The following is a 13,948-nucleotide window of genomic DNA, read 5'->3' as shown; positions in this document are numbered from 1 at the left end:
GGACTACTAAATACACAGAAACCATGTCAGGAAGTCTCTGATCTGCAAATGGCTGAAAGCTTACAGGAAGGTTAGAGGCTTATGCGTGCCCTTTTTTTATACATTTCCCAAAGCACCTTGCTTCTGGCTCCGTCGGAGTCAGGACTGGTCTGACCCAGCACGGCTTTTATTCTGTTCTTGTATCCTTATCTTGTTTTAACACAGCTTTTAGTGCTTTTTATCTTTGAGAAACTAACTTGAAAAATAACAGTAATTGCTTCCAGTGAATTCAGATTCTGGATCTTTTATGACATCATTCACTTTTGAAAGGTAATAATAGTATAGACACACTGCAATTACTTCATATAATATTATCAAAGTTGACAACAGGGTTTCAGTAACAGCCTGATCCAAAACTCACTGAGGTCACTGGAAAGACTCCATTCATTTCAACGGGCTTGGAATCAGACCTTAAGAGTCTTTGAATGGGAGTATAATAAAACAGGAAAAAAAAGGAGCTGGAAAGGAAAATTCTTCTCATGTTTTTCTCCTTGGCAGTTTAATTTTCTTTGCATTCACATTTCTCTTTTGCTTGCCATCAATAGAAAAATAACACAGCCTGGAGGAAACACCCATATTGTTTACAAATGAGGTTTTTAGCAATGCCTTTGAACTGGAAAAATATCATATTGAAAATACATTTTTAATGCAGAATAAGCCATCCATTCTGAGGAAAACTCAGGAAGAACTCTTCTTCCAGAGGAGGAGGAGAGTGCAAGAGTCTGTTTCCACCCAAAACAGACCAATACTGTAACCGCTCATCACTGTTCATCACTTGATTATTGGCGGGTTGGTTAATACTGGGATTAATCATAAACTAACCCTAGCTTTAGTTCTGCAGACCATTTATCTGGAAGCACTTATCTTACTTTTGGATTTGTGGAGGGTTTAGATAAAATAACTACTAGATCAAATAACTTTTGGTTTCGGTCTTGCAAACCCATAACTGAGCTTACCAGGTTTTGCATCCCAAACAACCATTTTACCTTTCCCAGTCAGTATTTATTCAGTCCATTTGAGGGCAAAGACATATGTCTTTGCAAGAGGTATGACTCTGTAGATTTGGCATGCTGTGGAGGCAGACAGCATTCTTTGCAGGGCTGCCACGCTTTTGCATCCGAGAGCTGTCTCAAAGCAGCTATTCAGCAGTAGTGTTGCAAGAAAAGACTAACAAGGGAAGCTAGTTGCATGGACATGGATGCCATAATCTTCTCCAGAGCACAGACTGTGTCTTTGCCAACTAGCTCTGAAGTCCTACAATGCTCTCCACAGTAAGACTATATCCATCATGAATTCTGAAGATGAGCCTAAACCAATTTATCTTACCTCTGGAAGCCAGTGGGTTTTTTCCCACATATTAAGGCAAAGCAAGAATTTTTGATAAAAAATGATAAAAAACGCGTGGCAGATTTTGATTTGAACTCCCCCTGCCCATAATCCTCTGGGGCTGTACGTGCAGGCTATCACTCCAGGACGTGGCTGGTACAGCAAGTTGCTGTGTAGCCTCAGGCCTACAGGTAGATCATTCCCATTGCTTCTGTTGTCCAGTCTTCCAGTGCAGGCTTTGCATATGAGTTGCCCAGGTGTGAATCAATCATGGACACAACCCCATGGCTCTTCCTCAGTACTTTAGACTCTTTTCAACACTTGAACACTTCAAACACTTGTTCAAATCCACAGACCCACCTAAGATCCTCCCAGTTGTTACTATGACCCTTTTGACCCAAGTTTTGGTAAGACTAAACTTCCTGAACATCTTCAGCTTCCCAAATGTCTGAGAACATTATTTCACAATTAGCTGCTTTGCAGCCAACGCTTCTAATTATTCCTCACCTCTGAAACAAGAAGCTGTTTCGTAAAAAGTGCCTCTAACACTAGTCTTTCCCAGCACAAATTACAGTTCTAATTTGGCAATGTTACATTTGAAATAAAATAATACATTCTTGGAGGTAAGCAAAGTTTTTCCATAAATTTAGCTTGCACACTGTGGAATGAATTCCCAAGCATAAATATTTATAGATGTATTCAAGCTGATGGATTATTTTCCTATGGGCAAAACCAGCTCAGCTACAGGGAAAGAGGATTGTACTACTGAGTCTTCTGCAACAATCAAATGTTAAAAATGTGTTTTGAGAGATGTTCCTCATTCTGATAGTATAAACCATTTTAACCACTGATAATATGGCATTTTTTAAAGGCTCTGGAATAACTTTTGCACTCTCAGTTACACTCATGCCCATGAGTGCTCAAAGTCACTTGGGTATATGGGACTTCATTTCCTAAGTCACTTTTGAGCTTGTAGGGACAGAGAATGAGATGGGGCCTCTGGAAATTTGAAGTTAATCTCTTGCGATAAAAAATAAACACTTCTTTTAGTCCTTCCCATAAAAGCACTCAGGTTTCTGATCTCTGTGATTCCCACCATAAGGTTTTCCCAGAGTCTCACCCCTGTGCATGGCCAGAGCCTTCCCTCCTGGCCATACATTTTCAGCTTAAATGGATTTATGGACAGTTCACAAACATTTGTTCTTCTGCTTGCACTGTCCTTTCCCTTACAAATTTCTTCTGCCTCATAGGTAATTACTCCCCTTGAAGAATTAAGAGACAACCCTTGCCAGCCCTTTGTTTTGCTAGGTTAAAAAGAGCAAATTTCTGTTCCACACTAAAAGAATAGTTTCTCCTTTTCCCTAGTCATCCTACTATTTCTTCCCTATTTTTGTTGCAGTTAGTCTTTCCTAAAGACGTGGAATCAAATTTTTACACAATGTGCCACATAAGGCCTTACCTGAGTTGTGTGCAAAGACATGTATACGTCCCTGTATGTCTTGAAAACCCCTCTCCTGATCCTAGGATCAGACTAATTTTTTCATGGCTGTATCACAGCATTTTCTTACACTCAGTTGGCATTTGCTTACAATTACTTAGCAGACTAGGCCTTTCTTTTTCTCAGACACGCCAGACTGTTCACCAGTATAGGCATGTAAGAGATTTTTTTTTTTATTAGTTTCCCCATGCCTGATCTTGCATTTTCTATGATTAAATTTCGTACCACTTCTATCACTCTAGCTTTCAAGGCTAGCCCAGTTCTTCCTGAATGATACCCTTGATATTCCTTTGAGCTTCCCAAAACTGAAATCCATAGGTTGTTCAGAAAGGAAGAAATCTTTTTATGTGGAACCAACATATATCCTAAGCCCAGCACAAAAGATTTAGAAAGAATATTTTTGTGGAAAGGTTTCCAGTAGTATGTTTCCAACTCATCATGCACTGATACACATCTTTAACATTTATTCTTAGTTTCCATGTACTCCACTGCCACCTGAATGGAACGTATTTATCTTTCCACAGTTGTTCCAGGGCTTATTAACAGAATTATATATTCATGCATAATTGGCTGGATTATAAATCCATATTACTGTAGCCATGGGTATTTTCACAAAGTTATGAAGCTAATAATTTTTCATAAAATGTAGTCACTATACCTGGGAGGAAAAGGCCTGGCTTTCCCAAGCAATGGTCCAATCTGAAAAGCAAACAGAATTACCAGCAGTGCAATTACCAGGCAACCTAAACTCCGTTGCTAGGAAAAGAATAGGAGCATAATTTACATGAGACTTTACATTAGCTTTAAACCTAAAGCAAAGCAAGCAAAAACATGAGACTAGCATGATTTTCTGCACATACAGTCAGCAGTCTAGTTCTTTAGAGTTTTTTTCCAAAATCAAACCATATTATTATTGTTATTTTCATGAGTACTAATATTTTATTTCTTAGACTTTCACGTTGTAACTAAAACATAGTTCTCCTGTGTCATATGTAATCTAATAACAAACAGAATAGCTTCTTAATATCATTTGCAACTATTCCTTGAATCTCATGCAAGCGCATTTAATATCTATATATGTTGACACAGTAGATTCCGTTCAATAGGATTATATTTTTTTTCTCATTTCATTTAAGCACCATAGCAGTTCAGTCTGGTGTCCCAGTCCACAGTGTTAATTTGTAAAGAGAAAAGCACTTTGTGCTGAAACAGAAGAGAATAGTTTTGTGGCAAAATATTTCAGCTGCGATCCCCAAACTCGGAGAAAGCATGTGCATAGAGGAATGTGGGCAGGGAAAAGTTCCAGACAGAGAGGAGCACAAGTGAACCAGATTTCTCTCAGTTGTGGAGAACCACAGAGAGGGGACAGAAAGGTAAATCATTATTTGAAAAGTTTTCCTTTTCTATGAAGAGGGCAGAAAAGCTCATTTCATACTACAAACTTCACAGCATGTACCATAATTTCTTTTAATTTCACTTGGAGGAGGAGGAGAGGAGGATAAGGGATAGTTGTAAACTTGATCATAAAAAGGGTTAAAAATGACTCCAAGTTAAATCCTCTAGATATTGTGCTCCCTGTTGTGCTTGCAATTTTGGACAATTACTGTTCATTAAGTACACATCTCTCCTAAAGCCAGCTGGCACCAGAGAAATCAAATATTTCATGAGGTAGACAGGGCCTACCTTCTCTGAAGTTCTTTTATCCGAACCATCATATTGAGGTGTCCTTGTGAGTACTGTTCAATCACATCGCGTACATCATACGGTTTCCGAGCTTGCTGTGAAAGGAATCATACATGAGATTGAAAGGTAAGTATAGCTTAAATTTGATTTTTATTTCAGGCAGGCCTTCATTCTATGTTTTATCTTTCAGAGGTTATTTGCTTGCCATTTTGCAACGGTTGTTGCAATGAATAAAAATTATGTAGGCATTGTAGGAGTGCATATTTATTGTGGAGATGGAGCCAAATGATTCCCATTACTGTCAGTTAGAGTCATGTCTTCATGTTACTTCATACTTAGAAAAATATTAGACCTTCACAGACTATTTAAAAAAACACAAACCCAAGATATATAATTTATCTAAGACTATCATGTGCAATATCTCTTGGCTCATTCCAAAACCATATGTTAATCATAATGTCAGAGGACTGAACCACAGAGACAGGCCCAATTCATAACACTTGGACCCAGAATCAAATGCCTCTAAAGACTAAAGATGTCTGGTGACAGAAATATTATTGCTTAAGTAACTGGGAGGACAGATGCTTTGCCTAAGTCTGAAGACTGCTGCATGTAGATTTTGTTTGCGCTTCTTTGTCTTTAAAGATACCTACGAGGTCAGAAAAAAGGGTGCAATTCAAATAAATAAAAAAGGACAGATAAAAAATGCAAGAGAGCTAAAAACCCTCCATCTGCCCAGCTTTATTCCTGTTCTAATGAGAATCTAGATGCTTCTGTCAAGCTCTGGTTTCTCGCTGTAACTACTAAGGCAGAATTTTGAAACAAGTCTAAAGAATTGGCATAAAGCAATGCGATTATAAAAAGCGCAGCATGGTAAAATTTTATCAAGTAAAATTAACGTGTGCGTGTGTGTGTTGGAATAAATGCAAATGATGTCCTTTCAAAAACACCGGCATGTTCAGAGCCACACCAACCCTTATGGGAAATGTGGGGCAAGATGTGTCCTTTTTGGCTCTGACTCAAGAAAAGAAGAAAAAAACGAAAGGTAAACTGCAAATCTAGTAATTGGAAATTACTGAAAACAGCTCATTAGTCATCTTGTTGTCTGTTTCCACTCTGTCACAGCTTCAGCCAGAGCCATTAGCATGCACCACTGCACACATGCATTGAACACCTACAGTATGTGCTGGAGTCATGCTTGGAAGGCGGCCACAGGATCCTAGAAATTTCAAATGAAAGCATGGAACTGGAACGGAAACAAATCCTGTGAAATGAATGAAGAAGCAAAAGCTCTTCGTGATAAAATGACTTCCTTGCGCTCAGCCGTCAGCACGTACCTGCATTATTACTTTCAGAAGAGCTCGTGGCTTTGGTAGCGTGTGTGTACATCTATGTGCATTTGTGAGAAGAGAGACTTTGCGGGGGAGGGAGGTTTCAGCTTTCAGTTTATCGCCCTTTTTTTTTTTTTTTTTTTTTTTTTGCCTTCCCCAGCTTCACATTTTGCAGACGCTGACACATCACTATTTCTGGCCAGAAAAGCAGCCTATTGTCTTCACCCAGAGAAACAGTGCCAGTATCACTCTTTAGATTGACTAGCGGGGGTGCTTTGAGAGCATTTTGGCTAAATCCTCTGTCCTTTCCTTTGGACACTCTCTATTTAAACACGATGCATGGCGCAGAGCCTAGATGTGCTGGGGATTTTTCCCCACCTCCCTCCCCTCTCCCCCATGGCTACTATGTGCATAATTAATTCTGCTCATTCCCAATGAAATTTCTTTTCTCCCTCAAAAAAACTCCTCTATCTGTTATCCCTTTCACCAAATCATCAGCTCTGAATCCTATACTTGCAAAGTACTGTACACTGCAGTCTGCCTGAGTCCTCTCTAAAGCACAGTATAAATATCCTTCCAACTTTCACCGTTTTTCTTTCCTCTTTTCCCATAAAGCTTTAGATCTGAGCATCTTATGTCCTGCCAGACTTTGGCACAATCTCTTGTGATGTTTTTATTAGGAAATGCTAGTACAATAGAACTTAAGGTGGGAGGTAATGGGCTCCCAGGGAGGTGTGGTAAATGCAGAACTTGAAGAACTTCTTTAACTTTCATTCTGTCTATAATCCCAAATCCTGGCCATTTGGGCTCAAGCATTCTACATCCAGAGTGCTTAGAGCTCCTAATGCAAAACTCAAAATAATATCACCCGGCTTTGAACTTCCAAAATCTAATCAGCATGGGGAGTCCTATAAGCTATATTTCACAGCCCTAAGAAAGAAAAAAATATAAGGTAATTCCTCCTTCTTCCTCCCTATCACTAAAACCAACTCACAGAATCCTCCCCATAGACCAATCAAGTTCAGTTTTTAAGGCTTGGCATGACTGCTATTAGCTGCCAGCTCCAGACCATTAGGTCTCTGGTGGTTTGAAATATCCTCGTTTTTATCCCAACTCATTTATATACTGATTTTATTTTCCAGGAATGGTGTCCTTAATTTTCTTTCTTTCTTTTTTTTTTTTTTTTTGATTTCCCATAGTGTTTCTCTCTCTGATGTATTTACAATATAATCCTGCTCTCCTCTTGTTTACTGAGTTAAACAGACTTCTCCTAGTCTTCTTTCATAAGGTAAGGTCATCTGAAGATAGATTTCTGCATGAGCTTGGGTAATGTATGTGCTATTCTGTCTGCCCTAATTCAGAGTCTTTTGAGTGCTGTGAGCTTATCTCAGACTTCTATCCCTTGCAATTAAGTGCTCAACTCTAATCAAGCTTGCTTGAAATTTAGGTTCTTGCTTTAACTTTTTAAAACCTCTTCAAAAGGATTATGAAAGTTGATTAACTTGCAGTGGACCCTCCTGGACAAAAAAGCATGAACCTTCAGGTGGAAATAACAGAGGCTTTGAAAATCAGGCCAGAAGTTAATTATTCATTTCCATGGCATCACCAGCACATGGGTGATGAGAATGATGATACCAGAACCACATTCCAAGCAAGTTTTATTATAATGGGCGTTAGTAAACAGGCAAAATGAGAGACCCTTTCCAGTACAGAACATTTAGTTTGAGCACTTTGTAACCTGATTGAGAAATTTAACTTAAGACCTCGTAAAGACAGTAAATTTCCAGAGGGCAGATGCTCCACAATTTTATAAAATATGGCCTCTCTATGATGTCCCATTGTGGGAAAAAATTTGGAAATGTGGGCCACAAATGTGAAAGCAACTTTACACAGCATGGTATTCATCAGTAAGGTCTATTGATCTGTCAACCATACATAGCACGCAATTAGTTGAACATTCTCTAACCTAAGAGAAGTTAGATGGTCAGTATAGACAGTAACAGTATTTTAGCAGGCACTCCAACAGAGTCTTTCCTTTCACTTCTTCTAGTAGATGGGTAAGTAGTTTCTATATTGGTCAATATAGTAAACCAACCAACCAACCAACCAGAACCCCAACAAAACAAACGCAGTAAAAAAGAGAAGTGAAAAATAACTATGCTGACTCCATAAATTCAGAAGGTTTTCGTATCATACTACACCTATGGATAGTTGATAGCTTTGCCCACACTATGAAAAAATCCACATAGGCTAAGTATGAGGCCGAGAGCCTAAACAGTACCTTAGACTTATTACAACTGCATGCACAAAGACAAATTCACTCTCAGAGCACTTTTAATGTCATATACTTAAGCTTACAAATTGTACTTATGGTTAATGGTGCTGCTGCTTACCTGAAATTTTCTTCTGGCTACAAAATACTGCATTCTCCTAATGACTTTTACAGCTGTTCGATGTGCTTCAGTTAATCTGCCAAGAAAGACAGACACAGACATACACCAGCAGGGTTAAAAAAAAGTAGTAAAAATATCTTAATGAAAGACGTTGACTCTAAGCACCAAAATCTACAAATACGTTTTATGTCTACAATGCAAAATTGTAGCATAACACACCGTGTGTGCATGTGTATTTTGTTCTGTTGCTTTACCCTCTTGTGTATTGTGGTTCTAAGTATAAAAAACTGATACATGAGACAATGAAAGCAGGTGTACAAAGATAATACATGTGGAGAGGATTAGACAGGATTACTGTCAATGCATACAACTGGCATCAGTTTGAAGAACGTGAAACGTTTTTAGAACCATGACTGCATTCCTTATTTTGCATTTATTGAGTGTTTGCCCATGAGCTTTATTGCACAGAAATTAAGTCCTTTAAAAAGTACTTTGAATTCTCTAGGAAGGAAAGAAAAATTGAAGTATCACAACTAAAAAAAAAAAAAAATTAAAATTAACACAACACACCCTCTCGGCACACGTGTGTGTGTGCATGTGGCTGGCTGTATTGGTATTCAAACACAGAACTGGACATATCATAACTTAGCAATATCACTTCACCCAGAGGATACTATATTTGCAGAACATTAATTGTGCCACTTGGCTGGCAATTAATTACCACACTCTCTTATTTACGGTGAATTTTGGAGGAGTAACTGTAAGAACAAGTATTTTATTTAAGCACTGACTCCTTCCCCATGGACTTCTTCATTCATTTAAAATGAGTGAACTAAAGCAAACAAAATTTCCTTTCCAAGGAAGCCGCAATGTTAAGAAATCTATGTTCTATACAGACATCATCTCTGACATGTGATGATAACCATAGGAAAGCTTGCCAGCAAGTTTCTCAGGTCTCCTGAAAACACAATTTGCCGCCTCTTCCCAGTATATCTGACTGGGGAAAAGGAAGTATTGGCTAGGCCACCTACTTGGATGCCACAGTTTAGAGAAAAAGTCTTTAAAAAGTGGAAACATTACGGTGTATTATTTCAAAGTGAAGTAAATAAAAGGTAAAACCAACAGGGACTGTAATTAAGAACTAGCATCATTTTTCATAATTTCTCTTTGATAAAATTAGTGCTTTTGGTTGGGTGAGATACCACAGCCACAGAAACGGAGTTTTTAAAATCAGCTGTCAATAGCTTTTTCTTGCTTTTTCTATTTCAAGTCCCAGTTTAATATTAAATACATGCACTAATACATGTGAAACTCAGGTGTCTATACTACATATATCCTCACACTTCATATATCTATGTATATTCATGCACATATCCATATATATACACTCACACATGCAAACACACAGAAGACAATGCAGGGTGAGCACGATTCAAGAACCGTCGTTGTTGTATACCATCAACAGCATCGCTAAGTACGAATCTTTGCATTTGTGTAAGCCCATCAAAGGGATTTCAGAAGTGTCACTGACGGACTACCAGTAGTTTAGCCTACAGGACCTTTATTATGGTGAAAGAAAAGCTCTCAGCTTGACGCTCAGGGCTCCAGCTGAGCTCCTGTGGCTGGTGACTAGAATGGAGACAACGTTCTGCTTGTAAATGGCACATACTTGATAGAGAAATCTTTGTCTGTCAGCCCGTACAAGTAATATATATATATTTTTATAACCAGAAAAGAATCACAATTTAGGGTTTAGGGTTTAGCCTTCCTCCTTTTTGTACCAGTTAAGATAAAAGCTTGAAATTATCCCCTAGATCTAAATGATGTGAGACTTCATACGTATACTTAAGAGGGGTTTTTTTTAGGGTAATCCATATGAGATAGTTCATGCATTGTTTAAAGAGCCTCAAATACATAAGCTTCAAGAAGTCAGAGATGGAAACAAACCAAGGCAGTAATTTCCTCCTAATTCCCCTCCTTCGGCAGAAATCAGGGCTACAGAACTTTTTCCAATCTGTTCCCAAGTTTAAGTGTCCAAAATGATGAGGTTGACTCTTGGAACCTTATGCACAGTTGAACAGGCCTCACTTTTAGAGAAAGAAGTTATTTATTTGTGAAATACAGCAAAGAAAATCACCTGACTATAATTCAAAAGCACTTGATATTGGCCTGTTCCAACTGGCAAAATTCCCACCAATCTCACTGGGAGCAAATTTTGAAAAAGGACTAAGTTACTGTTCAGATTTGATGGTCATTAGCATTAAACTGAGGGACAGAAATACATGAAACCTGGCTTTAATGGAAAAAAGACCACGTGAAAATGTGCAAACCCATAGACTGAGATACGTGGATGTGTTATCTTAATTGCCTCAATAAATGCATAAGGAGCACAGCAGCTCTAGATGAGTCAAACTCCCTGCTCTGCATAGCAAGCAGAGCTATCCTTCTGACGGGTGGTTGTGGCAGCATGGCTAACCGTGATCCTACACATTTTTGCAGATTTTAGCTGATTTTCATAGTTTCTTAGCACTGGTGACCAGAATGGGTAACTACGGCTGTTACCGGCAAGGTTACATTTAACTCTGTATTTAGCCCAATATTTAGCTAAGCCTTATATTTTACCCCAAAACCTACGATTAGGCAAAACCCTTTAAGCCTTGAGGGTGTCAGTCTTTTACATGCCAGAAGCATACAACAGGAGAGAACAAAAGGCCAGAGACACTTTAGGTCATGCTTTAGTAGTGCTCAATAGAAACACAACAATGCTTGCCATGAACCTCCTAAAATACTTTGAGATACACAACTCATGAAACAACAACCCGGGGGGGTTGTGGTGGACACCGTACTTGCACACTCTTTCCACGTGGCATTTTCTACTGACAGAAGACAGAAATGGACAGATCTTCACAGGTATTATGGTGCCTAACTCCCATGGAGGGGAAGGTTTAACTACTTTTGTAGCTCCAGCTCCCAAATGAAGTCAGTAGGACCTGAGCACTTGCTCGAAGTAGGAATATGGGTGGGTGCCCCTATGAAAGCAGCCAAGCTCTCCTGCCTCTGTGCAGCAGAGGGCAGTGGCACACACACTAGGAGATGCTTTCCAGCACATTAAAAAAAATTATTTAAATTGTTTAAAATCTTTACCCATAACACCAAGCATAAATGCTAGACCTCGTAAGGATGAGGTCCATGCTGAGGTAGAGTGTTACTGTTGGGTGGGTTGTTCTTTGTGTATGTTTTGCTCAAAAGAATATGATTAGAGTTTTATTGGCGGACAACGGTGTACATTCCCATCTTTTCACCTAAACTACAGATAGGAAGGTTTTGTTAAAACATTCCCCAAAAGACTGCAAAGGAGAACAAAATGACATTTGAACAGAAGCGATCGGGATTTTGGAATGTTATAAGCACATAAAAAAATTAATAATGGGAGCTTGTAACATCTGCAACTGTAACGGATACCATGAAATGTCTACTGAAATAACATACACTTGGATCCATAAGTGATACTGACATCGTCTATAACTACGTCTTCACGTAGGACCCAAGCCTTGGACCCATTTGCAAACCAGCACGTGTGCCTTACCTTTCTGTTAACGGATTGCCCAGCAGGATGCTCAATTTTAAAAGCAGTCAAACCTACCCCTAATTACGAGTCCTTCCCAGTTTGGCTTACGGACTCCTGGGCTGTCGTATCGCTGTGGTAGGGCAGGGAAAAAGAGGAATGGGTGGAGGGCCTGGACCCTATAAGTTAACAAGCAGTTCCCACCCTGATCTGATCTCTCCAGCGACTATTCTAGAGGGTGAGGGGGGAAAGGGGCCCCTCTTTGCTGGCTGACTCGACCTTCCCCTCTGCAGGTTTTGAGTTTGCCTATGGGCTACAGAGCCTGGCGGGACGGCCGTGAGCCAGGGAGGCTCTGCAGCCCCAGGGTTGGTCCTCTGCTCGTGGCTCAGAGCGCACTGTGAAAAGTCCCTACTTTTAGCTTAAAACACCTGGATGCATTTAAGACTTTTTGGTTTTTAACTGCAGAAAGGTAGTAGCCTAAGCCAAAGAAGCCAAACATTTTCAGTTGAAAATAATTGAACCAGAGGAGGAAAGAGAGATGATCAAATCCAAAGCAACTCTGGAAACCATCCACAGGGATTTTTTTTCTTTTATTTTTATATTCTGCTCTGTTTGTTAAAAGCTTGTGTTGGCCAGTTCAGACCTACTCTTTTTCTTCTTCTTTTGTATGGAGTCTGATAACTTTCAGCTTAATGTGCTTTGGAACAGTCAGGGAAAATTTTAAGTGAAAAACAGATATGGAAAAGGACCCTAAACACAGGCAAAGTTACAACTATTCCAGGCCATGCTGAGGCACAGCTCAAGTCTCCAAACAAGCCTGTTGTCAGCGTGATGCACCTTTCAGTCCAGAAGCATTTTTTAATCATTGGAGTTCGCTTCAGCGTAGAGACAAGGGGAAGGACTTTATTCAGGCTGTGCTGCAGGACGGCTGCAGATAGCAGAGTGTGCATTCCAGGCTGGTTTTCCTGCCGTTTATTCAGGTGTCGTGAATTAGAAGAGTTATTCAGTGTAACGTAACTACTTTGATCATGAACTGTGGAAAATAAAGGCCACTTCAGCAAGGTCAATTATAGCTCTCTGTCCCAATTTGCAAAACTGGTTTGAGGATACACGCTTACAGTACCTGCATTACTGCTGAGCTTCATTTGTTTGTTACGTTTTGATTGCTTAGCAGGAAAACACATATAAAGTCACACTAACACTACTTTAATACGTTCATTGGATAATGTTGTAACTCCTGCCCAGAGTAACATACAGCATCATCTATTCTGGAGTCGTTCACTTGACATCAGTTTCTAAGCCAGCACAAACAGTGACTAGGTCAGTGATGGCAACTGAAACGTAAAGAAGTTATTTGAGAAGCTCACTCCTCCATCTGCTTTTTTGTTTTCCCATCACATTTGATTAAGAGTATTCACTTTCTGGCTCTGTTTCTAGGAAAGAACTTTGATTCTCAGTCATAACTTTAATTTTTCTCATGTACAATTATCTTAAATGGGCTGATATTTTAATGGGTAAAATATAAAGCAAGCCTTATTTGCACTGAAAGCATGAGCAGACGCCATACAAAACATGAAACATTGGCATCACAGGATACTTTTGTCTCCAGATGCACATAGGCCACTCACTTTCAGAGGCAAGATTTTTCATTAAACTGCAGATTCCCACCATTACTGAAAGGCAATATTTAGCAGAGATGAATATCACCTATATTCAAATGTAGCTAACTGTGTAATTATCCCATCATAAGGACAGCATTTACCAGTAAGTTGTTGGGGGAGAAGAAGGGTGGGAAAACAGTAATCGTAAAGGACATAAAATTAGAGAGTTTATTACAGACAAGCACAGCAGTTAGTCCATATTCAGTCACATGCACTATGTGGACCTTCTGTTGATGGAGACAAGTGGTGGAGAGAGATGGTTCTCATCACAAGAACCATAAAGAAAAGAAGCTTATATAATGTGTTTTAGACACCAAGGGAAGTTACAACGTCCAAATGAAAAAAAAAAAATCTTCCTACCAGTAAGTGAAAATAAAATTAGTATTACCTTCAGCTAAGCAAAGCCAGACAAAATGCCTTGAGCCTCTTAAACCACTCAAGTTAAGAGAAGG

At 39.3% G+C, this 13,948-nt stretch overlaps 1 protein-coding gene across 15 annotated transcripts in view; it reads right to left on the bottom strand.

Moving 5' to 3' along the window:
* LOC104323056 (potassium voltage-gated channel subfamily KQT member 1) overlaps window positions 1-13,948 on the bottom strand; it is a 517,159-nt gene that overhangs the window by 220,542 nt on the left and 282,669 nt on the right. For all 15 annotated transcript variants that reach the window (XR_011328745.1, XM_069806849.1, XM_069806840.1 and 12 more), the window contains 3 exons: window positions 8,271-8,346; window positions 4,547-4,641; window positions 3,522-3,562 (listed from right to left, as the gene is read on the bottom strand). Coding sequence is in view for 14 of the 15 variants with exons in the window: in XM_069806849.1 (XP_069662950.1) it covers window positions 3,522-3,562; window positions 4,547-4,641; window positions 8,271-8,346 (212 nt within the window). In the remaining variant the exon portion in view is untranslated. The remainder of the gene's footprint in view (window positions 1-3,521; window positions 3,563-4,546; window positions 4,642-8,270; window positions 8,347-13,948) is intronic.

Source organism: Haliaeetus albicilla, chromosome 19, assembly GCF_947461875.1.
Source record: "Haliaeetus albicilla chromosome 19, bHalAlb1.1, whole genome shotgun sequence".
Classification (NCBI taxonomy): Eukaryota; Metazoa; Chordata; class Aves; order Accipitriformes; family Accipitridae; genus Haliaeetus; species Haliaeetus albicilla.
Note: the sequence above shows the minus strand (reverse complement) of the source record. Positions and strands in the feature narration are given on the sequence as shown.